Source organism: Protomyctophum parallelum, assembly GCF_964188405.1.
Source record: "Protomyctophum parallelum genome assembly, chromosome: 13".
Lineage (NCBI taxonomy): Eukaryota > Metazoa > Chordata > Actinopteri > Myctophiformes > Myctophidae > Protomyctophum > Protomyctophum parallelum.
This window is the reverse complement of record NC_139708.1, coordinates 23,067,764-23,095,074: the sequence shown is the minus strand read 5'-3', so window position 1 is coordinate 23,095,074 and position 27,311 is coordinate 23,067,764. Positions and strand designations below refer to the sequence as shown.

The following is a 27,311-nucleotide window of genomic DNA, read 5'->3' as shown; positions in this document are numbered from 1 at the left end:
AGATTTGATTAAAGAATATTTAGCCTACAGAACAAATGCCAATTCTTCTGGTCATCAGAATTTAAGGCGTTTTACCATCATATTGGACACTTTTTTCCAGGATTTTTTTAAGTGACTGGATGCTACAAATATCCACATAACATAATTTGTGAATTACAGTACCAAGCATAATCTAATGTCTAATGATCTAATCTATCTAATGTACTGGTCAGTCACTGTGGTGTGTGTACTGTGTAATATGTGTGTAAGGGGCTGGGGGGGGGGGGGGGGGTCTGTCCACTGCATGAATCATGTTGTGCGGTCCAACCCACAAGCAGCGCCCGCCAATCACAGTGCTCGAGAACATACGAGAAGTTGTATTTTCTCGGTTTTGAACCAATCAGCAGATTCAGCAGCATTGCGCGGCGTTGGTTGGCGTGTGTGTGTTGTAGTAGTTCGGTTACACTGTGTGGGTGTCACTCATCATCTTTTGGTACTAGGCCAAAGTCTTGCATCTTTAGATTCAGTTCACACACATGAAACTACATCATTTGGGGGGGAGGGGGGGTTAATAACAACCAAGCAGCCATTCCTATTGAGGATTTAAAGTGGTCATAATCTAAAAAGGAACAGCTGGAAGCCTGGAACAGGTCAGCCTTCTGCGGGGCGCCCCCCGGAAGAAGGGCTAGCTGTTAGCTCAGTTAGCTCAGCTGCCTGCAAAAACAAAAATAGCTAAAGCAAGAAGCTGCAAGCTTGCAGTTGCAGTCAAATAACTGTCTAAATCTGACGAAAACTTCGTTGACTACAACAAATACTCCCAGGTATGGTTTTCACCACGTTGGTTATATTTCATTATGCACACGTTTTTGTGTGTTAGTGTTTTTTCTTTTCTGTACGCCTGCGGATTTATAACGGGAGAGCAGCTATCGTTGTGGTTGCTAAACCTAGCTTCCACATTCTTCTCTGCTGGCTAAAGCTAAATGCGCTACTGTGCCAGTAGTAGTAAGTACACGTTCACACACACACACACACACACACACACACACACACACACACACACACACACACACACACACACACACACACACACTGACTGAACCGACGTTGAACTATACCGGTAATCAAAGATTGTTATTAGGCGTGATGTTAACAGCTGTGTTGTTGTTATTATGATGGGGCTTATGTTAGCCGTTATGGAAGTAACGGTGCTGTCATCATCTCTGACAGACATACTTATGGTCATGGAAAACATACCCTGTGGGTGTTTTTATAATTCCTACTTTCAATTATGTAAATTAACAGGAGTAGCTAGCTAGTCTAGCTACTAGTTGGCTTGCTAAAACAACCGCCTATATGTATGATAAGTGATTGCAACTAGCCGCTGTCTCTTGTTGTTGCCATTACAGTAATATGTAAGGTCATTGACCTTAGTGCTTACACTCTTATTATTATACTTGTATTATCCATTGTTGTATATCTGGTTATAACCACACATGCATGCATATCTATCTATCTATCTATCTATCTATCTATCTATCTATCTATCTATCTATCTATCTATCTATCTATCTATCTATCTATCTATCTATCTATCTATCTATCTTCACATGATCCTCGTACTTCAAGAGCGTCATGGTTCAACTCCAGCCTGTTTTTTGGGACTGCTACATTTACAGCGCAAACGTGTACATTAATGTTCAGAAAGTGCTCACCCAAGGTGCACCCAAGGATGTTAGAATTTTGCTGGGTCGGCTACTAGAACCAGTGCATTCCTCTAAACCTACTAGGGCCAATATATGCATACATAGCTCAGTCAGAGGAGAATGTCACACCGACATTTCACTGCACATACTTGTAATGAGTGACATTATTTGAAACTTGAATCTTTCAGCATGCTGATGGTGGGAGAAGATGGACTGGTTGCCTAGAATGAGTGTGAAGGAGCTGTGTGAGACCGATGACTTGGCCACCAGTTTGGTGCTGGACCCCCTGTTGGGGTTCAGCTCCCACAAGATGAGCATCAGGTAATGGCACATTATTATAAAAACTATTAATTTATATCTACAAACTACACTGTCAAATCCTCCGTATTTAATTTGGTCTGAGAATGTAAATGGGACCAAGTGAACCTGGCTGTGTGAGACAATTTGGGTGCATCTGTCCCCTTTACAGACTCGTAAGCGTTTATTGCAATTTACAGTTTACAATTTACGCATTTAGCAGACCCTCTGAATCCAGAGCGACTTACAGAACGCAAGAACAACACATGGTAATGCATAGAAATAGTCATCATAAGCAAGCTAAGAACCCAACATCCGTCTAACAGTAGAATAGAATATTCATTGCCTATCAAGGGTTTATTGCCTATCAATAATTTACCTGCGGACCCCCTTGAACCCTCTCAAGGACACCTGGGTGTCCCCTGACTGAGAACCACTGTTTAATGTTCCAGTTCCATTAAGAACTGAGGCAGATTCTAAAAATGTTTTCTGAAACACTAATGGCTCGTACACACTGCCCGATATTTGCTCCGATTATGCTGTCTGAGACCATTTTTGGCACTTGCCGACAAAACCCCCGATCTGATGCAAGATCGGGCTTTGATCGCAGAGGTTTTGCTCGCTGTGTGAAAGGCTCTGCAAGAAAATATAGCGCCGATAAAAGTGCTCACCGACACCTTCCTGACCGTTTCTGAATAGCGGGCAAATTACAGCCAATGAGAGCACAGGACAGCTGTGCTCACTGTCTGTCTGTCGACTGTATCGATAGATGATCAGATGATAATATATATAACCTATATTCCTTGGGTAAATCCCTGTGTCGTACATATTGGTAGCTCTGTTGGGGCAATGTTGCTGTTAAATAGTCTATAAAACCAACGCATTTCACTTGAATAATGTTATAACTTTTGGACTGTGTGTGTGTGCGCGCATGCATGCGGTGAGAGACGGAGTTATTTAATGAAAACCAAGATTTAACATCTATAGCACACGTAGGCTATACGGGTATACGCTATCACAAACATCTGTGTGCACGCAGAGAGAGAGATGCGTCCTGTGTCGGTCTCAGGCTTGTATCACCGTATCCTGAATAAAAAACAAATGTAGCCTATATGTATCGGGTCTGGATCGCATCTTGGTGAACTCTTGCAGTGTGTGATGCCTAGTCGTAGTCGGCTATCAATCGTTTAGTGTGAAAGCCACACAGATATAATGACTGTCGAGTTAAAAAAAAAAAGACTCCTCTAGTGTGAAATGCATAACGATCTGATGACTCGTCGACAACTTTAAAACTCCTACAGTCTGTAGGGGCCATTATGTTGCTATATATTGATGTTCAAACTTTTTCATGTCAAGGACCCTCAAAATGTACTGTATTTAGCTGCCGACCCCCATCTCAAAATATTTTGTCTCGGGGAAACGCTGGAAATAAAGATTTGAGTTACACATGTTTGCTTTAAAAAATATGTATATTAAAAAATGTGCACACATTTTCAAGATAGACGTAAGAGTCAATTTGGTTGCATTTGACCCCTTCCGGAGTCACAGACTTGTAAGGGTCCATTTATTGCCTATAAATAAATTACCTGCAGTGTGCGGACCCCCTTGAACCCCCTCAAGGACACCTGAAGGTCATATCACCCAGCCCCTGGTGTGTGTAGTACATACTGAAATCACATTTCATTTAGTTGGACTGTGTAATGTAGATTCAAATGGCACAATGAAATGCGCATACACACAATCCTAATTCCTAACCCTTATTCTTGCCTTTTCTACTTGTGTTGGCATGTGCATAGAGCAAGTTATGCAGTCAATTAAAAAAATTGAAATCCATAACGTCCCGGGATTCAAACCTGTGTCTCCCGTGTGAGAGTAGACCACATTTCTAACGTATGCCAATAAGGCATACATACAGTACTTGTTCAGGAGAGAGAGAGAGCACTCTGAGCTTCAGTCAGTACTACTAGTTGTTAAACTGTACTGCAGGTTTACATTTCCCAATAGGAGACCAACTCTAACCACTGCAGTGCAGATGTGCTAGTTATATTCACCTACTACTATATCATAGTTGTTTCAAATAAAATTGTATTATTTAAAATCCAGACTTCAGGTATATAAGGAAAGCATTTTTTTAATTCACTGGATATCTCAGCATTATAGGTAGAATATCAGCACCACCTTTACAATCTTCAGATTCAGATACCTTTTATTTGCCATTTGTGTATACACACATAGGAATTTGCTTTGACATAAACATGAGTGCATTCAATTCTTTTTTCACACAGATAGACAGACATAAGACAACACCGTGCAGGGAAATAAATATAAAGTGCAGGGTTATACAATACAGTAGTTCATAGTGCATCAAATGTTGCCGGTGATTAAAGTGCCAGTGACACTAGGAGGCAGGGGTGGAAGGGAAGCCAGAATCATTGAGCAGCCTGGCAGCTGAGGGGAAAAAACGTTGTCTGTGGCGGGCTTTCGTAGCCTTCGGCAGCCGCAGTCTTCTCCCAGAGGGGAGCAGGGTTAGGAGGCCGTGGCCAGGGTGGGAGGGGTCGGCCATAATCTTCCTTGCTCTCTTCTCTAATGCCATAAAACCAGAAGGTGCAAAAGTATACAATTGATGACATGAAGCATTCATGTTGTCTTGTTGTTCTGCAGCGAAGCTTTGTATTGAATATGGTATATTTGTATTGTATATGTTAGGGTTCTTCTGTAATAAATGTATCAGGTTCTCAGAAACAGAATACATTTCCCAAACGTGGCTGACAGTGGTAGAACTATACATATTTCATCCACTACTCAGACAAAAATGGTACTGATTGGTCAGGTAGTGGTGCTTTAACAACAAACTTAACTAAAGTATGGATGTACCGTACATTAACCAGTAAAACCCCATGTTTGTGATCAGATCTCAAGAATTGTATTAAAACAACTAGTATGGAGTTATCACACAACGTTGTGACAATTCTAATTCTACACTGTTTTCTGTCCTCACCTGGTGTTTCCCCATTTGTTTTTCTTAAGCCCCATCCCGGAGATCCGTCGTTGGGGTATCCTGAAAGAGACACTGTTACGCTTCAAGCGTACACATGACTTCCAGGGCACGTTTGAAGCCCTGGCAGTGGGAGAATTAGCTGGTGATTACTTCAACGCGCTGGGACCCCATCGCCAGGAGCTGCTGAGACAACATGTAGGGTTCTGTTGTGTTTACCCTGTTTACCCAATGCCAGCAGACATGCTTCATTTTGTTTAATATGAGAACCATAACGTATAGCTGTGTAACCATTTCCATGTTGACAGGTGTATCGCTACCTGGGTGCCTTCCTCTTGGAAAGTGGTGTTACGATACAGGCCTGTGACAGATACTCCTCAGAGACCAATGGAGCAAAGATAACCTCGACACGGCAATGGTAATCATTCCCATTTTCAAAACCTGAGTCTGCATTTCTCTGACTTGGATCGACACAGAGTCTTTCATAATGTGAGTTGCAGTCATATGTCCCAGACAGTCTGTTGACAGGGCCTAAATTCCTGCACACATTTACAGAAATGTTAATAATATAATCACTTGAACGATTAGGCCTGTCGCAATTATTACATAATTGTCTTAATTATTTGAGATAATCACAATTATTTTGTCATAATCGTCGTTTCCATTTTGAAAAATGTTCATACATAAAAAAGTGGAAATGGCACGTTGTAAGCTTGTAGATCAGCTACACAGCCTTAGATGTGAATGTGGGAAGACTGGCTGCGGACGCTATAGACAGCCCTTCTATCATGCCCCTCTCTCTCTCCAGTGTGTCTGCCTGCCATTTGCCTCTCATTAGCCCCTGACCCCCTACACTGGCTATGTTTATTGATGGTGTTGTGCTTTTTGGGTGGCCATCGTAATTTTTGCCCCTTGAATAAGGCACCTCACTGAAAGGACCTTTGGCAGGGAACGGACACAGACTAAAACAATTCGGGCAGTCAATGAGTTTTAATTAGTTCCTATCCATCTCCGTTTCTATGAAGTGTAAATGTTCTTTTTCACACTATTATACATTTGGCATCTTTGCTCGTGTATTCTGACTTGCCAAGGAGTAGTATAGATCTACAGTAGCAACAGCATAGAACTACAATAGGCTAGGCTATACTCGTACATCTATGGCATCTCTCGTCCCCTGCGACCTTCTCCGTCACTCTTTCCCTCACACACGGACACGCACACGTAGATTAGAGCAGTGTGACAAAAAGAAAGGGAATATAAGACATTAGCTACACTTAAGTAGTATCCTCCCAAAGTGTGTAAATCCCTGCAATGTGAAGCATTTCTAAGATAAGACAGAATAACAGATTTCAGGCCCAGGTTGATACTTGAGACTTTGACTTGTTTCTCTGCAGGTTTGTTGGCGAGCGGGTGGAGGTTCTGCTCGGATGTATTGCAGAGCTGAGTCCCGCTGACAGCGCTCTTCTAAGGACAGGAGTGAATGATTTCAGCGTGATGTACTCTACACGCAAACGGTGTGCACAGCTCTGGCTAGGGCCAGCTGCTTTTATTAACCATGGTGAGTGTGTCAACCCCCCCACTATTTATTACCATCTACATTACACACACACACACACACACACACACACACTTTAATTTTATGCCTTCATTTTCCAATATGTATAGCATCTTGAAAATGTCATGAACTTGATCAGGGTGGCCTAAAGAAACCGTGTAGGGTCACATGATTAATGTGAACCAAAAACAACATGCAGGTGCTCATGAGCAAGACACTGACTGAACCCACACACGATTGGCCATATGCTCTGATCTTGTATGTGACGAATGCAAACGTATGTCTACGAGGAGGATGTGTAGTAACAAATACCAAATTGTGTCATTCAAAAGTCTAACTTTGTGTTTTGGTATTACCGGTAAGGCCATGATGTGTCTACAAAGACACCTATGAAACAGTTTAATCCATCTTATTTATAATTGCATAGTGTACTGAATCTGGTGGACCAGTGGTGAAAGTGGTCCAGTTAAGTCGGTTATCCTTCTTTGTCTTAATTTGTCCTATTCTTGCACAGAAGTCGCCTTCTTGCCAATCTTTAAACAAATCAACTGCCCAAGAGGTGGAACAAAATTTGATGCAAGCCTGATCATTAAACACACTACAAGCACATGTGCAGCCATATACTGTATATAGGTACACAAAAAAAAACCAAAACCTTTCTGCTCATAGATGTAGATCGGCTATTTTTGGCAAAGAGATATGGTTGGAGAGACAAGTCAATCAGATCAACTGCCACAGCTCTTAATCATGGCTATGTTTCTAACTTCATTGTTTTGTTTTCTGATCTCTCCTTTTGTTTCTCTGTGGGGTGAAGACTGCAGACCAAACTGCAAGGTAAACATTAACATTCATTGATCAGTTGCACTTAAAAACGTGCACTATTACCAAAGAATCAACAAGCCTCTCAATTTCTCTTCTCAGTCCAGGAATTATTTATAATTACTTGTTCTATAATTATAATTGTTGCTTTCTTTATTGTTGAAAATGCAACGTACAGCTGTAAGCTCTTGATGTAGTTCATTTGCCCAGTGCATTCTCACTGTCAGGGATGTGCACACATAGACATCAAAGGGGGCTACAGCCCCTGCCCTTTTACCTGTCTGTAAAACAACCGCCCTTTCCAGACCACGAATGCAGCATTTACTATAGTGAAAGAAATGCAAATGGCACTCCTTTCCATGCCATGCCGGAAGGCAGCGTTCAGGAGAATTGCTTTTGTCCATGTCGTACGCAGCATCTCCACTAGCTAAAGAGTGCTGGGTTGCGCCCCGAAAATAGCTGATCTACAAGCTCTCAACACGTCGCGCTGCTATGCGTTGTGAGCTTGTAGATCTGCTATTTTCGTCCAATAGTGCCCTCTTACGGGATTTTAGACCCTGCCCCTCTAACACTCTGCACGTCCCTGCTCACTGTTCTTGGTTGTAGTATAGTGTGTAGATCACTTTTTAGCCTGTGACCCAAAAGAGAGGTTAGATGTTTGCCCAAACTAGTGAAAATAGCAGATCTACAAGCTCACAATACACCACGTTGTGAGCTCGTAGATCAGTTATTTCCACTACTGCTTAAACATTTGTTTTCTAATTTATGGGATTTCTTAGATTTTTCTTGTATTTCTTGTTTTTGGAATTTCTTTGAAGATGCTTTGAAATAATAATTATAAACTAAATTTAGGAAACAAGAAATATAGGGACCCATAAAAATGTGTCTGCGACCCACAAATGAGTCCCGACCCACTGTTTGGGAACCATTGGTGTAGATCACGTGTCCCAGGGGCTAACTGCATGTCACCTTTTGTCTTTGTCTTGTGCTCCGTTTCTCTCATTTCCACCCAGTTTGTCCCTGGTGAGAAGGGCGCCTGTGTTGAAGTGGTTCGACCAATCTCACCTGGGGAGGAGATCACGTGTTTCTATGGTGCCAGCTTTTTTGGTGAAGGCAATGAAATGTGTGAATGCTGCACCTGTGAGAGGTGTGTGTAGCACATTTACATCACTTCTATTGTTTAGCTTGCGTTGTTTTCTCATTCACTTCTAATCTAGATGTGATCACACTCACTATGTGGTTCACTTGCTGAATTACTTTTTTTCCCCTTTCTTTAGGAAAGGAGAAGGTCACTTCAAACACAAAGGGAAACCGCCTGATAATGAAGAAACGAAAGATGCTGTTGGCCAGAAGTACGGTCTGAGGGAGCGATACCTTCGTCAGAACAGAGAGAAATGCTGCCCTACAAGACCAGGAACTCACTTGGGTAACCAGTCTTGTGTTCTCTCTTTTATTGTTGTATTATTATCTATTTATTATTATATTATTTTTATCACTAATAACTACAGAAACTACAGAGCCTGAATTTCTCTGTTAACAGTGGTTCTGACCTTTTTAATGTTGGGGTTGAAGTTTTAGTTCAGCGTGCTGTTACTGTAATTTAATGGCAAGAGAGAATGCAGGTTTAGTTTAGCTGAGAAACATCAGCTCTGGTCTGTAGTACAAGCTGGGGCCAAGCCTTTATTGATTTAAAAACAATAATCAAAATATTAAAGCCTGATCTATACTGGAAGGTCGTTTTAGGTATGCAACAATTGGAGTAAAAAGATGACCACTTGCTTTGCTTCTTGTAGTTCACAGCTTAAAGACCTTGTCATGATGACTATAAAGTCCTGTTAGACCAACCAACCAACCAAATTTTTGCTAGCAAATACATCTTGTCTATGCCTTCACACCCCCCCCCCCCTCTTTAACAACATATTTGGGAGAAATGTGGGCTTGTCAAAAGCTATATTTATACTTGCATTTGATTCACTTGCAAGCTGATTTATTTGCTCCTTAAAAACGTGCTGCATCGCAAGGCATTTTGAGATTGTATATCTTCTATTTTGTCCTATAATGACATGCCCAAATGTCATATCCAATGTAGCCTCGGTACCAGGCTTTCATTTTTGTTGGTGCAAAAATTGAAAGCCTGGAGGAACGCATTGGCCGCTCTGGTCTAAAAGTGGGAGTCAACCCTTCTGGGTGGGCGTCGCTCCAAATGATGTGACGTAGCGCTGCACTATGGGGGAGAGGAGGGGCCGGGGGTGACGGACAGATCGATGAGATCCAATCAGGGCGTGCGCAAATCTCAGCCGCGACCCGCCCCTCTAGACCAGAAACCTAACACGTTAGCTCAGGCTATATCCAATGTAAATGCAACCCATTTAGGCCTGAGGCCGATTCTAAATCTAATCTAATCTAATACGTTTTCTGAAAAACTTCAAATACATTTTTTAATACTGTACATACTGTACAGAACCCCAAAATGGGTTCCCGAATCCCGGCCTAAGGGGGTAAAACACCAAAAGGAGTTCCCGCCCAGAATGGGTTAAATAAAATGGAATCCAATCCGACTCCTTCAAGTATAAACGCAGCCCAAGTGGTGCTCATCCTTTCACTGTTGGACAAGTTATAGTTATTTATGTGCTATAAATTCGTTTAAATATTTATAAATGCTAAGATAAGACAATGCATCGGACTGTAGAAGGTGTGTGGGTGGGTGCAGACTTAGGGGCCGTACACACCTGAGACACAGCTCTCTCCTCGGTGTGTCCTGTCTCTTCTGTGTGTCGTACAGCTCGCAATGCATTTCCAATGGGAGTCACTCAGGTGTGAACGGCCCCTTAAGGTGGTTGCAGACTGGACGCGTTTTTCGGAAAACCGATGGAGAAACGCAGCTAAAAATCAAAAAAATGCGCTCTGTGTGCGCAGGGACCTTTAGACTTGGAACTAGAGGACCTTTTTCTGTGCTTCGTTTTGGTGCCTGAGCTGTATTAAATCTTATGTTGCCTCACTTGCCTGTAATGTCCACTTTGGAGCCCCCTGGTGCTCCAAAGCAGACATTACAGGCAATAGAGCATCACATGTGACTACTGACTTGTAAACGACACTACTGCTCTGACCACCAGTAGCCTATGGTTAGCTTGTTAATTAAATGGTTAAATAAATGCCTAATGCTAAACTAAACTGCAGGGCTCCATTTCACTCCAAAGATTGGTGTAGAAGCAGAGACACTCCCCCAACCTTACTATGGAAAACGATATAGTGCATACGAACACCCATGAATTGGTTCTCAGTCACTATGACTGATTTCAGTCATTTGGATTCCATTCAAGGAAAGCAGCATTTGTAGATGAGATATCATGAGATCCCATGAAGGCTTGAATGGTCTCACTCAGATATTTCATAAGAGCAAAGGTTAACCGATTTTAGTTGGTGCTCAACCTTTTTCATTTCAAGGACCCCCAGAATTATCTCTATTTGGCTGCGGACCCCCATCTGAAAATATGTTGTTCCAGCCCCCCCCCAGCTAAAGTATAACATAATGCTTAAAATACCAAAAGGGGTTCCCGTCCTGAATAGGTAAAGCCTTGCTCTGCTATTTCTTCCTGGTTGTCTGGATCTACTGTAGAACAGCAGGAACATAGCCTTATAATGATAATGCTGTTGGAGGTAATTTCCTTGTAAATACATAAAAAAATACATGAATGTCATTGACTTTTTTTCTTTTTTTTTTATGAATTACATTTCTGGTCCAAGGAACTGGCCCAGTTTTAAAAGTACCGGTTTAGAACCCTATCGAATAAAACCCAAATTATACCCGACTTTAGAACGACTTGCAAATTAGTTTACCCTGCTTCACTGTCATGGTTCAAGAGTCCTTTGCTGTTCGGATTGTATGCGAAACATAGAGTGAGATGGACGTACGTACAATACAACAGTCTCTGCTTCTGTGTGACTGCATGTTTGCTTACGTGGGAGTGTTTTGGTATGTCTATCGTTTAATTTGAGTCTGTGCGGTGCAGATCAATTATTAATTGTGATGTAGAAGAATATATAGAGATCCTTTTGACTCTTCAACTTCTCCCTTCAGTCAGTGTGGACAAGTTGCCTGTGTGTCATAGGGCTTTCACTTCTAGTGATTTTTACTAGTTGCATAGTTGACTAGTTGCATAGTTTACTAGTCGACTAGTTGCATAGTTTACTAGTCGACTAGTTGTTTAACTACCTATTTCATTTTTTAAAGTAACGTAAACGTTTTTTTTTTAATATACTATTTGTACGTTTAAAAGCTGTACATTGGTGACTATACCTATAATTTTGCTGATCTTGAGGCCTACAAAAACGTGAGGAGAAAAAAAGAAAACGCCTTTTCTTTTTTAAATAGTCGACTAGTTTCTGTAGTGTCATTGATGCTTCTAATCTATTGTGTGTGTGTGTGTGTGTGTGTGTGTGTGTGTGTGTGTGAGAGAGAGTGTGTTCAAAAGCAGGGAGATGGAACATGGGTTTGCTGTAGGGCCTGGGGGGGGGGGGGGGGGGACAAGTAGCACTTATCCAACTTAAAACAAACATTAAACATGTGTATAGGAGGGGCTAGATATAGCTTGTAGATCTGCTATTTTTGGGAAATCTCTAATCTTTGCTTCTGGAGGTCCCTGGCACAATATCGTTTTGAGATGGGGTGCCATGGCCAAATTAAAACATTTTTAGGAGTTCTTTACCTGAAAAAGTGTGAGATGTCTATGAGTTTCAGCATTACTGGCTGCTGTGACTCCTGAAGCAGACTGTAACAACTGAACCTTTTAATGTAATGTTTGGTTCACACCAAATTAGGCACAACACACACACACACACACACACACACACACACACACACACACACACACACACACACACACACACACACACACACACACACACACACACACACACACACACACACCTAGTTTAGAATGTACAAACAAGGCATGCAAATCTAAATACAAGGTCCTAGGACCTTGTATTTAGATTTGCATGCCTAACTATTGACAGTAGTACACAGTTTGACTGTTCGGCCACTGATAATCAAAACGTTAGCAAATGTTAAAACTGATTTTGTGTTGAGCAGGAAGTTCAATATTCTTGTTCTTGTTTCCCATTCTTAGCCATCCCATCAAGGAACTCCTTTACTCTGCAAATGAAGAGGAACGCCTTGATGTGCAGAAAGTTGACTCGGAAACAGAAGTGGAGACAAGCAAAGCACAGAAGAACAAAAAAAGGTCAACTCAAATCTCCCTCGTCCAGGCAGTGTCAGACGCTTGCATCACAAGTTAAACTGAAGGACCTTAGAGTCAGAATACGGCGCCACACGTTGGATTTTCTGCTTCATTGTAAGGACCCAGGAAGTAAAGAGAGAGCCTTGCTCCATCTGTTAGAAGAAGTTAAGCCAAAAGATAAAGTTGAACAGTTGTGTTTGAAAAGAGAAACCCGTAGTGACATTTGCAATGGTAATACAGTTCAACAGTTGAAAGAACTACGCTTGAAAACAGAAAATGACAGTGACATTCACCGTGGTACCCCAGTTAGTGAGATAAATTTGAAGCCTTTCACTTTGGACTCTGCAGTGGCTTTTCATGAGAAAAGGGTTCCCAACATTGCTGTATCAAGCCTTAGTGAGAAGTCTGCCGAAGTGGCGGACAGACGGCTGGTCCAAGCAGTGGCCTCTTCAAGAATAAGGAGCATGGCTCAAAACGTGGACACGCGTCAAACCAGGTCCAGAGACGCTGCAGTTGTTAGTCTTATTGAAGTAGACGGAAGCAAAGAGAAAAAATCTCCAAAACAAGATGAGGCAGATGACACAGAAAGTCAAAGTAACAAGTATATAACAGTTGGTGATGGCACCAGGGGAAGTGCAGATGCATCCTGCGTTACCAAACTGACTTACACTGTAGGCAGCGGGCCCAAGGACAGCAACGCTCTCAGTCCAACAACAGACCAAATGGGGATCAAAAACATTAGACCCCCATCATCCAGGTTGAGGAGAAGGAAACTTTCAAATGAATATGCAACTGAAATTGGTGAAGTCTCTCAAAGTGCCTCGGATAAATCTGATAAACTTGAGGATGATCCGCTCAAATCATTGAAGCATGTTACAGTGAACCTAATAAGGATGTCGGAACCAAGAAGCATACAAGTGGAAAGGGCTGATGAACAGGAACAAGCACAGTTGATGGTGAGAGGAAAGTGCAGCCTGACGATGAATAAAAAGCCACAGACAAGACCAGTGTCTGCACAGGCAGAGACCAGGCTATCCAGATCTCAGAAGGGGGAAAGTGCAGAGGTCTCCACAGCTGATGGTAAAAGTGGGGTGAGGGAGATGTATTTCAAGACGCTTGATAAAATTAATGCAACAAAGGGACAGCTAAGTGAAGCTGTGGATGATTCATACTGTGGGAAAAGTGGAGATTGCAAGGTAATTGAAATACAGACAGACACTGGGAAAAGTGGAGATTGCAAGGTAATTGAAATACAGACAGACACTGGGAAAAGTGGAGATTCCAAGGTAATTGAAATACGGACAGACACTGGGAAAAGTGGAGATTGCAAGGTAATTGAAATACAGACAGACACTGAAGAGGGTAGTGTACAAAAGGCTAGTATACAAAATAAGCAGACTATTAAAAATAAAATTGAAGAAAAAAATGAAATTGGTAATGTTGCAAAAGCTCCTGTTGCAGAATGTAAGGATAAAGGGAGCCTAGAAAAGGAATCTGATGCAGGAAATCACAGTCAAACATGCAAAAAGAAAACCAGCATAGTTTGCAACAATGTTAAGGTTCAGGATTCTCGTAAAGCTGGGGTAGAAGAAATAGTGAAAAGAACAGACGAGAGCAAAAAGGTTGAGAATATTGCGGAGATCAAAAAGGTTGAGAATATAGCTAACAAGTCCAGTAGTAAGGAGGACATTGTTGTAAAACGGGCAAGAGTCCTGCTGTACGATATTCTAAAGAATGAGAAAATGAATAAAGATGCAAGTTCTGCAGTGAAAAATACAGAAAACGAGATGTCTACCTCAGTTAATGAAGAAATGGAACATTGCGGAGATGTATCTCCAAATCCATTGCCGAGACGGAACGTAGCAAAACGAAGCCAGAGGCTTAGAGGAGCAAAACATAAAACTGAATCTGAACAAAAACGAGTTGTAGGAACCTGTGTTGCAGAAGTTATAACTAGAGGTAAGGTGCACAGAAATGAAAATCTGCAGGTTCAATTGGCGCCTAAGAAAGATGACATTGCAAAATGCCCTAACCCCCTACCTCCTTGTCAAAAGTCCCTTGCTCCTGCGAAAGCCACCAGTAGTCTTCAACAAGACACCAGTGCACAGGCACATGTGCAGTCCAACATTCCTCTGAAGAAACGCATGTTCAGAAATTCTGTGGACATGGACACTGAGCAAGGTCTCACCTCTCCTGTCACAGAACTCAACTCTTCCACAGAGGAAAGGCAGGACCTTTCCCTGTGTTCAGGTGAGGGTAAAGGCAGAGTTAAGAAAACTGAGGCCCAGGCTCAGAACATGATGCACAAAAGTGCAATTAAAAATAATTCTCCCATCCGACGTACTCGTTCAAATGCTGAGGAAGTTCAACATGCTTGCCTGCCGAGAAAAACTAGGAAAGTTAAACTGGAGAGACAAGGCAAGGACTTGATTGACAATGCCGAGGTACTAGATAATTATAGACTTCCTAAGAACAAACAAACTGACCCACAACATTCTGAAAATGATGGGGAGGGGAATGAATTGAAAAACCAACCTGGATCTGAAATGCTGAACACTTCTGTCCCCCAGCAAGTTTGTGTAAAGGATGAAACGGATCAATGCTTCAGGATTCGTTTTAAGAGAAAGCAAGGCAAAAAATGGGAATTGAAGAAGTCTGAGGCTGATGGGGATTTGCCAATAACTACGGAAGTTCAAGGTGATTTGCTGACATGTGACCCTTTTAAGGCCATCATGGATTCTGTATCCAATTTGAACATGGAGATGGCAGCAGCACGGGCACATGTGCACGCTAGTATGAGATCAAAGGACAGATTGCACCGTTTGAAAAAGAGGGGTGAGAGGTTGAGGAAAAGTAAAGGGTTACCTGCAGGCCAATGTTCATATGATGACCAAGATCTTAAAAACATTGAACAGTGTGAACCTAGTGGATCTGACAAAGACACAGTGGAAAATAAGGAGAAGCTAAAGGATATTTGTGGAGTCAGTCGGGTACCTGAAAAGAGCATGGATCATAAAAATACCAGTCAGACTTTGCCTGTCTTGGGGGCAGAGCAAAAACCAAAAGTGGAAAATACAGTTGTAAAAGAGCCAGTTTTACAACAGCCAGTGGCACAACACGAACAGAAGCCTGTATTTAACTGTGTTCCCTTACCAATAATCAAACTACGGAGGCGGACAGAAGATGTTTGGGAGGTGGAAGACGGCGATGAGAAACCGTTAAAAATTGAGTTTAAGAGAGAAGCCAAGAGGGAGATAAAGGGTCACGTTATAGACGAGGAAAAGAAAGGGTTGCTGTGTTTAGGCAAACCCAAAGAAGAATATCCACCTGCTTCTTGTCATAAAATGAACAGTAACTCAGGTCCTCTGAAAACAGAAGCACCTCCATCTGAACTTCCGTCCTTATGTCTTTCATCTTTGTCTTCACCACTTAATGAAGGTGCAACTCAAATTAAAGCTTCTGCTCCAAACAGAATAATTGAAAAGCCAGTGACAGAGATGAGTGCTGGGGGAGGGAGAAAACTGAGGCACAAAATGGAAAAACCACGCAAGAGTGGGCCAGTTGAAACACCCACCACTTGCCTCAGTCATACCCTCCAACAAATTGACAACAGTCTGTCCAGACTCACGGAAGGCTTGTGTGCTTCTCAGGCATTAGAAAAAACGGTGTCCTATGCTAGTGGCTCTGCTTCTGTTATCCAACCCTCGTCACAGTCACCAGTCTCTCCTCCATTCACTTCCTCAGATGGTATACTTTCCACTGAGCCTAGCTTTACAAATTGCTGCGATGATGACCTTCTGGACTTTCAGTGTCTCAATTTTGAGGGGTATTATCAACCACCGACTGACCTTTGCCCATTAGAGCCAGCCTCGGATCCCTTCAGCAGTCCACTCTCTCATAGCCCCTCTGATACATGGAACCCAGAAACGCCATATCTTGGACCACCCAGTCCAGCAGGCAACTTCAACAGTGAGGATCTGCAATTCTTCCCAAGCCTCATTACTTCTAAAAGTGACTCTCTTCCTTTGGATTGTGTAGTGCAGGATCTCTCCAAAGACAAACCCCCACTCGGCTCCAGTTTAAATTTCCCACCTATGAGTAGTGCTGAGGTGACCGCTATGGATAGATTTTTGAGTAAAAATCCAGGAATGAAACTCTCAAGAGAAGACTCCAGAATTCAACCCCCACATGGGGTAAACATGTCTCGGCATTTCGGCACAACCTCTGCTGTCATTTCATCTCAATCTCCCATTATTCTAGGTCAACCTACCAATCAAGGCTTTAATGTCAGAACTAGTACTAGTCAGTCAAAGTATAGTCAGTCACAGTGTAAAACCCAAGGCCCCTTCCATCGTGTGGGCATTCCAAGCAAATCTACGTCTTTTCCCAATAATCAGACAAACGCAATCAGAGGTGAACCCCAGCATTCCTTGACCAAGGCTGTCCCCCAAACAGCGAACAAGTTCTTCCCTTCTCAGCTCTTCACTGTGAAAAATCAAAATCCTGCAGAGAATCTAGTCAACTCCCAGGACAAAACCTCTACTGTAATCCAGAGGGTGCTTAAGTATCAAGGAGGAAAGCCGAGCCAAAATTTGTGTAGTGCACCATGTAAAGACAATGTGGCTGCAGGCCGACCAACGGACATGTCTAAAATTCCGACTGCAAAATCTAATTATATTATGAAAACTCAGAACCAGAGTCGTCAAGCAGAGGCTGCCGCACGCAGAGACTTTACAGAAAGCCATAAGGATAACCTTTCAGTTCACGGATTTACCTCTCAAAAAGATGTGGGTCATTTCAATTCATCCAGAAACCCTGCCAGGTCCAATGTTTATAACAACAAAGCTAACTCAGTTTTCCCCCAGTCCTTGAATAAAAACAAGGTGTCAGGAAAACCCCAAACTATTGAGACTGACTTGACACAAAAAAACTTCTCAAAACCCCAAACTATTGAGACTGACTTAACACAAAAAAACTTCTCAACTCTCCCAAGGCCTTTCTACTTTTCCAACAAAGTGTCTGAAAGTTATGGATCACCACAAGGCAAAGGTTTGATCCAGGATAAGTCCACTCCGTCGACCACACACAGACACCAGCCATGTTATGCTCAACATGACCCTTTTGACTTTAGCTTTGACCCAAACCTTTCTCCCGCCATGTCTGAGCACAGTAGTCCCCACGTGGCACAGAATACACCTGGAACACAGACGCCAGCACACAAGCACCAGACCACGCCCTCGTCTGCCTCTTTTCCATACGCGTATCAAGGTCCTCCTTATGTATTTAACTTCACTGGAGATCACTCATTGACCCTGGGCCTAAGGGACGGGGTGGACGGTCAGACATACCCGGGTTTAGGGCCCACAAACTATACCTACCATTGTCTGATGGAGCCCTCGGGCACGCAAGGGCGGCTGGTCCTTGAGCCCTGTGGACTTCACCCTTCAAATCCGTCCTCTTTTTCAATGGAGGGATTTGCCGGGCTCAAAGGACAGGACGAACATTGCAGGAGGGACACGCAGCAACCGTGCCAGCCTGTTAACCGGCCATCGACTCCCCACTATGGCCCGTCGGCATCCTCCCACTCCATGGGTCCCTCAAAGCCCAAGAGAGTAAGGCTAGTGGTAACCGATGGCACAGTGGACTTAGACCTTCAGTATTCAGACTAAAGTTTGTACCCACAGCCATCTCCTGGATCTTAGGCTACATGTATATATGATCAGTTTGTACCCACAGCCATCTCCTGGATCTTAGGCTACATGTATATATGATCAGTTTCGTACCCACAGCCATCTCCTGGATCTTAGGCTACATGTATATAATCAAGGGGATCATTTCTGCAACAAAATGTTTTTTCTAAACTGTGTCATTTACAGCCTACCATTTATTGAAGCCCATTTAGTGATTATTGGCATTTGTTTGGATGAACTGTCAAATGACTTCTAGAGTGATTTAAGTTAGTGAAATTTGAAGGTCAACATTTGTAAATTATTTTTTATGAAATACTATATCTTAAATAGTGTAAAATTGAGAATGCATCTTGAAAACAAACCGTTTCAACTTTAGGACATACAGTATGGCTCAAATCATACTGTGGCCTCAAAGGATTTATCCCCCTTCACTTTTTTCCACATTTTGCTTACTTATAGATATAATTTAATTTATTTTACAGGTACCTGCCTCTGCAAAAGGCTAGCCATCTATTGGTCTGAGTGTCTTGTGTTTTATAGGGTATTGTGGGTCATCAATCTACTCACAATTCCCCATACATTTATTTTTTATCTTTATAAATACTCATACTCAAATCATTCAAAACTACAGATGCTACTATTATTTTGTTAGCAATTATTCTATCGATTTAATTTATTAAGTAATCTAATAACCAAGAAGCACATTATTTGATTATTTGTTTTATCTGTTTTATACTGTAAGTATATCAACAAATATGAAATATCTAAATGGCTGAAATGGCACAAAAAAATGCATTTTGTCACTTCAGCAAAAGTAGTACTTTTTTCTTCCCTCGCCAAATTTAACTCACAGAATTGACGTCGAGTCAACAAATCTCATGTCCATTATACATTTTCAATGTGACAATTGTGTCACAAAGAACTGTACCAGGATCCTTTTTTATTTTATTTTTATCAATTGACTTAACTGTTGCAACCCTCCTTTGAGTCTCCTTAAAATGTTTCTTCAGCTTGACTGGAGTCCACTTGTGTGACATTAATGACATAAATTGGATAAAATAATAAGAAATCATTATGGCGTTTTTTTTTTTTTAAAGATTTGTTGCATAACTCAATTCTATATCACAATAAAATGTGGAAACAGTGAGGGGATTGAATATCTTCCGAAGCCTCTATATAAACATAGAAAACCCCAGACTGTAAGATAGATGTATGAAGTTTCCTGTATATATGACAGTAGAAATAACCGCTCCACAATAGTTTGCTGTTACTTGTACTGATTGGATATCACATGGCAGCTTTGTGCCTCATTCTTTAATGTGCTCTTGTAACTTCCTGCAGAACCCGTTGAAATGCTCTACCCTCATTTTGTATTTACAGTAAGCGACACATTTTTATGGAATGGTCTTTTTAAGATCACTGTATGATTCCATGCGTGTGTCTTTGCTGATGCACATTGTTTTTGTCGTGTTTGTCAGTGTCGTACTTGATGTGTGAGTGTCGCCATGCCAAATTGCATTAGGTTCTTTAATGTTAGTGGTGCAAAAATGAAAGGCTTGTGCATGAACAGTGTACTGAAAAGTGGCTTCCAGACCTGGAGAGATGAAAACGATTCCATGCCAACTCCACATGGAACATGAGGTGTGTGTGTGTGACGTTGTGAACTGTTGCTCTTTGCAGCTGGAGTACTTACTGGGTGAGGGTGGAGGAGGAGACGGCAATATACAGCTGTTCCCAAATGTTTTCATGTCAAGGACCCCCAAATTGACACTAATTAGCCCACGGACCCCCCATTTGAAAAGGTATGCCAGGGAGGGACCCCCATAAGAAGAGTTTCACGGCTCTAAGCAGTGATTCTCAACCCGTTTAATTTCAAGGACCCCCCCCTGTTTGACCTGCATTAGTCTACGGACCCCCATTGAATGCCATTTCTATCTCTGGGACCCTGATTTATATTGTAAAATCAATGTTAATTTTACTCCGAGTGTACAAATGGTTCCATTGTACACTCAGAGTTACAGACCTTTAAGGGTCCATTTGGTTCCAAACTGTCATTTAGCTGGGGACCCTCTGGAACTCCTTCAAGGACCCTGCCCTGGGGGTCCCCGGGCCCCACTTTGGGAACCACTGATATACAGTACTCTGCACAGTCTGCAGGCCAGTAGTATTTAATGCTCTACTATTGAGCTTCGGAAGTTTATAGAACAGCATGATATTGAGATCCTTATGGTGAAGGCAAGGTCAGGCGCTTTGTAAGATTTTAGAATCATTCATTGCATCAATGGTTACACTTGTGTTAACAGTAACACCCTGAAAAAAGACAATCTCATTGGTTAAGCCCTAATTTGGCTTTGTTTCAAAGGTTGAATGACTTGTCTTCTGAAAGTGAGATTAACCTGCTGTATATGCCATGTGGAGATATGCCGTTTTTAACATGGAGATTATTTACTATTGACTGTAGATGTGTGGTGAGCACTCCACTCATATCAGGAGGTATGGTGCTCCATTTAACAGCTTGGGGAAATGTGTGACTACATAGCCTTACATGACTACCACAAAACTGTACTGTCTATGGAAAGGCCAATTATTTATTTCAGTATCCTCATTCTTGAAATGGTGCTTTAATGTAACTGAACATTTTACATTGATTGTGCACGATATAAAATGTTTTTTTAATTTAAAGATGACATACTGTAGCCTACTGAATATTTACGTTGGAGTATTTAATTTTAAGTCCATTTTACCTACACCATGATTTTGATAATTTCTGTTGCAGCCTATTTTTCTTGTGTGTTTTTTAAATGGGTGACAGTCTTTCCCAAAGTCTTCTGTAGTACTGTACAAATGTAGCCTACATCATTAAAGACAACTAATTCTTTATTAATTCATGCACGTTCTCTATATTCCTGTTCATGTCTGGTTTCGGTTCCAAATGGCCACTGCATGGTGGGAAGGCCTGGAGAGTACTGCACTCAATTTAACAGGAGCACTTGACACCAGGAAATGAAGTAAGACAAAGCTACATGGACAGTTCCATTATAAATGTCTGTTACAATTTACATCTACATTGCTTAGCTGATGCTGCTATTCATGTACAGTATTCAACTTCAACAGAGTGCAGTTACAGGTAGAATAATGTCTAAAATTTACTTTCTGTGTCATCTAAATCTCAAATTGTGATTGCACTTCAAATAATCGTCTCCCTCTACCTCATATTTTTATACCATTACTCTGTCCACCTTTTTCTTTTATTTAATTTTGTTCAAATTCCCACTCCTCAGTTCTGCTTTTCTGTTGAGTTCAATGGCGTCGAGTGGTTATATGTAATGCCAAGTTTAACAGGTTTCTCATGAGGATTATAGAAGGACACGGGTATTTTCCAGTTGACCACTGAAAGGCCCTATATGCACCAAACTTGTATTTTATCACAGTAATGATTAAAAGCAATTGCAGCGTGTGGTTTAAGAACAAAATCGGCTAACCGTTTGTGCTCTTGTACCTTCATGCTACACAATATCTGTGCCTTATACAAAATGTAATGTGGAATTCCAAATCCGGAACATTCTTACATGGTCACTCTCAATTATTTAATGAGACAGCAGCTCACGCTACTTGTCGTGCATTTGTGTGCACCACAATTCCATTAAAACTTGTGTTACAGACACACAGAGCATGTACCACGCAACCCCCCGCCTTATTCAACATTGGCCATCATTGAATATACAGTAAGTGTAGCACAGTGGCGGTAGCCTCTAAAATGGCTGACTGTTTTGAGTTGGTATTGGGAGTTTCTATGAGATCAGTGTAGTGGAACCAACCACCCAATGCGAGACAATCGGTCACCCTAGCAGTGAAGGAGCACAAGCCATCTGTAACGCTGAGAAATGAGCTCCGAGAAGAGAGAGGCGGGGACAGAGGATTGGTTTAGAAAGCAGCTGAGAATAGAAGATGGTGAGGAGACAGGAAAGAGCTATTGAGGGATGCTACTGGTATTACACATTATTTCCCAAGTGACAGGTGGCAGAGGCTCCAAATAACTGGCCACTGTTTGAGATGTCAATACATTAGTGTAAATTATGTCTGTAAAGAAACCCCACTGTGTCTGCAAGAGGAGAGCGGATAAATAGTCTGCTGCACAAGCAGGGTTATTGCTCTCATCGTTATTATGGTCATCTTTCTTTATTAAGTCGGCCTGTGCGCTCTTAAGGCTGCCCCATTGCACAGAGCGTGTTTTTGATTAAGCGCAGCAATCATAGGCTTAGTGCAGCAATCATTTAATTGATCTTATTGGTTCCACTTGAGCCTTATAAACAAAATCTGTTTTAACACGTGCTTATTAGACTCATTGATTGGTGTAGCCGGCCTAACAAATCTGACTAATACGTCTGAACTCAGATTGTGGTATACTATACTGTATGAAGGCACTGTGTTACACTTGGTAATATATTTTGGAAATCTGTGAGAAGATTACCTGTATCTCTTACATGCAGACTGAAGTGGACTCTCCCAATATGGTGAGGTAATTTCACTGAAATCAAGTTAGTAGTAGTAGTTGTACAGCTTGGAATTCATAGAAGAGGTGTACATTGGAAAAGCCTCCTCAAAAATTTATCATAATGGAGATAATGTTTTTCCAAGAACCATTTGTTTGTTCAATAACGGGTCTCCCCAGTCCACAGCAGAAAATACATTTTCAGGGCGGGATGCAAATTTCATCCAGTCATGTGACCCTTGCACTCCCGATCAGACCAAATTATGTCAGATCACGTTGGGGGGGCTTTGTCAGAGTACCCGTGGTACCCGTCTGTCCCTTTTGTGCCCATATATGGATGTTTCTGTCTGTCTACCCGTGTCCCCTTCATGCCCATGTATATGGAGATCACTGATGTCATTATGGCCATATATTGGAATGCCCATACATGGGCATATTGGTTGGCTCGGCGGGTATCTGAACTAGTGGGCGGCAGGAACCACCACTCCCTCCAGTTTGAAGCTGGTCTGTGTTTTGACCTCGCTCCTGTTGCCCATAAGGGCACAATTAGAAAGTGAATTTAGAGTGGCAATTGACCCACATGCCGTCACAGCCCAGTAGTCCCTGAAAACGGTGCAACCCCCCCCGTCCCTCTGTCTTCCTATTGGGAAGCCACGTGACATCACAGCCCAGAGGGCAAACAGCCCTGGGATTGGATGCTTTTCACGCTGATGTCACAAACTTCCGGTTCACTTCCTGGTTCTGTCCTAGGTTCTGTGCTAGTGGGGATGTTTTTTGATTTGATCCATAGAAGCAGTCTCCAGACAAAACGCCAGCAACTATTTATTTCTAAAAGGTAAAGTTTATTCTACATATTTTAGCCGTTTTGCCATTGTGTTTTCATAATATTTCATATCATATTATCGGTCTTTTACATTTCAACATTTGGGAATTGCCTTAGATTGGGCTGAGATGTAGCAATGCAACCCCTGCTGCCGGCCTGTGTGTAGCACGTTTAGGTCGTTTAGGTTGTGAATTTCTTTTGTATAAACGATAAAGTGGCAATGCCAGGGAGTCTGTTTTGTTTTAAAACCAGAATATCTTTGCAAACAGACATGACAGAAGAAAGTGATGCACAACTTCACCACTCATCAGTGGATATCCATCCTTTGTAAGTCAGTGCGTAACCAAATGAACCTGTGTTTTAACATCCCTGTGAAATATTTTTCATGATTACATGCATATTCCAGTTCTGAAATGGTGAATGAAGTAAGCTATTTGACAAGGCTTCAGTGACTAGGCGACTGGAAATGATATTGAATGATTTCATACATACAGTACATAGCCTAAATCAGTGGTTCTCAAAGTGGATTTCAGCGACTCTGTGGGTCCTTTGGGGGGGGGGGGGGGGGGGTCTTCATTGACCTATGCAAGTCTGTAACTCTTAACAGTCAACCTTGATTCCATTTGTAGACTGTCAGAGTGAAGGGGAAATTTCAAACACCGGCCTCGGATTAAATAATTTGTGAAGTAACCGAGGCACGTATGCTCAGCTCATGTTTTCATTGTAGACCTGCAACAAGTGATTATTTACAACTGATAACTCCTTCCCTCCAGGCACCGGCAGGACTTTTCATGGCAGGGTCCATCCCCGAGCCCTTGATCAACCACAACTATACAGGTATATCAGTGATTTGATTAGCCACTAATAAGAGATGGCAATCCTCAGTTTATCGATTATTGTTTATCATGTATTCATTTTTAGACACATTTAAAGTTTATGGATGCTCTAGCCTAGGATGTAAAATAGTATGTACATGTACACATGGCCATTAGCTCAATGTATTTATTTTAGCACTCTGTAAATTATCATTTGCTATATTGCATAGTTTTAAAGCCTAGGTAAGACAAATTGAATGGAATATCAAGCTCGCAACCAGTCACATCGCATTGTGATTTTGTAGATCTGCCATTTCTTTATTAAAATATGAATAATCTCCTGTTTCTGTGCAGAACGGAGTCCTGACAACCGGACAGCCTACATACCATGTACAGACACCAGTAGCTGGACAGTGGTGACAGGTGTGTACACTACAGGTTTATTTGATTGTTTTGTACTATTTTTGAGTGGTGTAACCACTCCAAGGAACAGCAATGTCCGTGTTCACCTATCCGCCTATGTGACGTTAACCCACCTATGTGACTATGAGCACCAGTATGACTATACCAGTAGGGGCGCTGTTGTGCCAGAAACAGAGAGAAAGATAGTGCAGCACTGTTGCCTGCTAATGAGAGAGAGAGAGGGGGGGGTTCACCACTCAGTTCACATGGGTGTGATTCTTTTCTTGTTATGTAATTTCTGCCTTAAAATAGTGGAAATATCCTATCTGCAAGCTACTTACTTACAAGCGCACAGCGCGTCACATTGTTACACGTGAATTTGTAGATCTGCTAATTTCACTTATTTTGTGCAACAATCTTGCTTGATGAAGCAGGGCATCAATTTCCAAAAAAACTAATCTGAAATATGGAGATGCCTGAGAGAAACTATATACAGCAGGGGTCCTCAACTAGAAATGTTGAAGGTCCACAAATATGGTCCAGTCTCATGCGCACGCAAATAAAGTTGCGGGTCGCGGCCCGCGGCCACGTAGGCCCCACGGGGTGGGGCTGCCCCCCTCGCCCCCCACCCCTAGAAACAACTATGCCTGTTTAGTACAGTCAAACCAAGCTATACAAACCGGGTCCCATCCCAACCAACACTGGGGTGGCAGAGTATGAAAATATATTTTTTCACTTTAACAAATATTCATTATTCACACCTCCAAATGAGACATCATCATGTCATCATGACATGCCGGCCCATAATTGCGTTTCTCGGCATTGATCGAATACAACGGAGAATTCAACTCGCGGTTGCGGTGACTTTTCTTCTTCTCTTTCTTCTTTTTTTTTTAAATGTTTTTTTTGTGGCTTTCGCCTTTATTTTATATTTTTTATGGAGGGACAGACAGTAGGCTGACAGGAAATGGGGAGAGAGATGGGGGGTCACTCCCACTGAGCCACGGCCCATGCAGGCCTTTTCTCTTTATTCTATCATTTCTCCAGGGTCCGCAGAGGTGTGCAGCGGTCCGGTCGTGGACCGCGGTCCGCCTGTTGAGGACCACTGATATACAGTATGTCTGTAGACATTTGAAAGTGAGTTATTATGGTTGTTCATTATGAGCATTCTTGTTAGCTGTGCTAATGTGCAGAACTATTAAAGGGGATGTTGGCAAGTTTGACAAGCTCCACTCACTTCTGATGGCTGTAATGGAGCTGATTTCCACACACCCACACACACACACACACACACACACACACACACACACACACACGACACACGCATTCACACACACACACACACACACACACACACACACACACACACACACACACACACACACACACACACACACACACTCACACTCTCTGTATGGTAATAAGCATTGCAGCAGTGACTTCCACATCCTCTTATACGTATCCCCCCATAGTTAATTCATATTTCAGACATTGTGTGTGTGTGTGTGTGTGTGTGTGTGTGTGTGTGTGTGTGTGTGTGTGTGTGTGAGTGAGAGCAAAAGCTGCTGCAAATTGTAGTCTTCTGAGTCTCTTTCGCTGTCTGTGTCTCGTTTTGCCAGTTGTTTGATTTGGCCTGTAAATTTAAATTGACATGCAAATTAACATGCTTTTTTAAATTGCTATTTAGTGTTGGCATCTCTGTACTGTTGGGTGGATCCTTCTGTGTGTCGTGGTGCTTTCAGTTCTATGAAATGGAAGGAAAAATAACACAGCCAAGAGTCTAACTCCTCAAAACATCAAAGACCAAGAGACAGAAAAAGAGAGGGAGGGAGAAATCGCACCCTGTTTCTGGGCGATGATGGAGGAGAGAGAAAGAGATCGAGAGAGAGACGGGGAGAGAGAGAAAGGGAGAGAAATGATGGGGGGAGGGGCGAGAGCACGAGAGAGAGAGGGAGAGAGAGAGAGAGAGGTTGGGGAGGGAGGGAGGGAGGAAGGGGGGGGGGGGCTGAGGAAAATAAACTAACCAACCAGATGAATGCGAGAGAGAGCGAGTGAGTGAGTGAGAGAGATAGGGTCTGTTTGAACATGCTTTGGGGGGGAGAGAGGGGGAGAGAGAGGGAGATTGTCCAGGACCAAGCAAATAGAAGTGTTACTACAGAGCTGCTGCTGGGAATGGAGGATAATAGCGCATCATCTCAGCGCATTCAGCCACACTGGACACCTTGTAATTTCTGGGGGGGATAATTATTACAGCAGGGTTTTTTTTTCCCTCAGCCTTTCCTTTCCCTTTTTTTTGTATTGCAGTCTTCATCATCTGCCTGCCCCGTTCTTCTGCAACTGGCAGCCGCTGCTGCCGGGCTTCCCCTGTTTCCCACTCTCGTGCTACTCTCTGTCTCTCTGTCCCTTTTTCTCCAAAAGGAGGGATCTGTGTTTCAACAGGAATTGAAGAAGACAGTAAGAGAGCTTTCTTTCTCTACATCTGAGGGAGATACGAGGGGAGA

The 27,311-nt window shown here is 42.3% G+C and overlaps 2 protein-coding genes across 2 annotated transcripts in view; both read left to right on the top strand.

Moving 5' to 3' along the window:
• The first annotated feature begins 485 nt into the window (after positions 1–485).
• kmt5c (lysine methyltransferase 5C) lies at positions 486–21,153 on the top strand. The gene is made up of 9 exons (XM_083780625.1): positions 486–800; positions 1,871–2,003; positions 5,007–5,172; positions 5,283–5,392; positions 6,369–6,532; positions 7,344–7,363; positions 8,362–8,495; positions 8,626–8,774; positions 12,478–21,153. Exons 2-9 carry the CDS (start codon positions 1,891–1,893, stop codon positions 18,255–18,257), a joined length of 6,636 nt encoding a protein of 2,211 aa, XP_083636751.1. The 5' UTR covers positions 486–800; positions 1,871–1,890; the 3' UTR covers positions 18,258–21,153.
• The window catches only part of LOC310868555 (SH3 and multiple ankyrin repeat domains protein 1-like), a gene marked incomplete at its 3' end in the record, with an annotated part of 61,898 nt that continues 54,413 nt past the window's right edge, over positions 19,827–27,311 (top strand). The window contains exons 1-4 of the mRNA XM_083779014.1: positions 19,827–19,944; positions 21,241–21,286; positions 24,367–24,430; positions 24,763–24,831. The remainder of the gene's footprint in view (positions 19,945–21,240; positions 21,287–24,366; positions 24,431–24,762; positions 24,832–27,311) is intronic.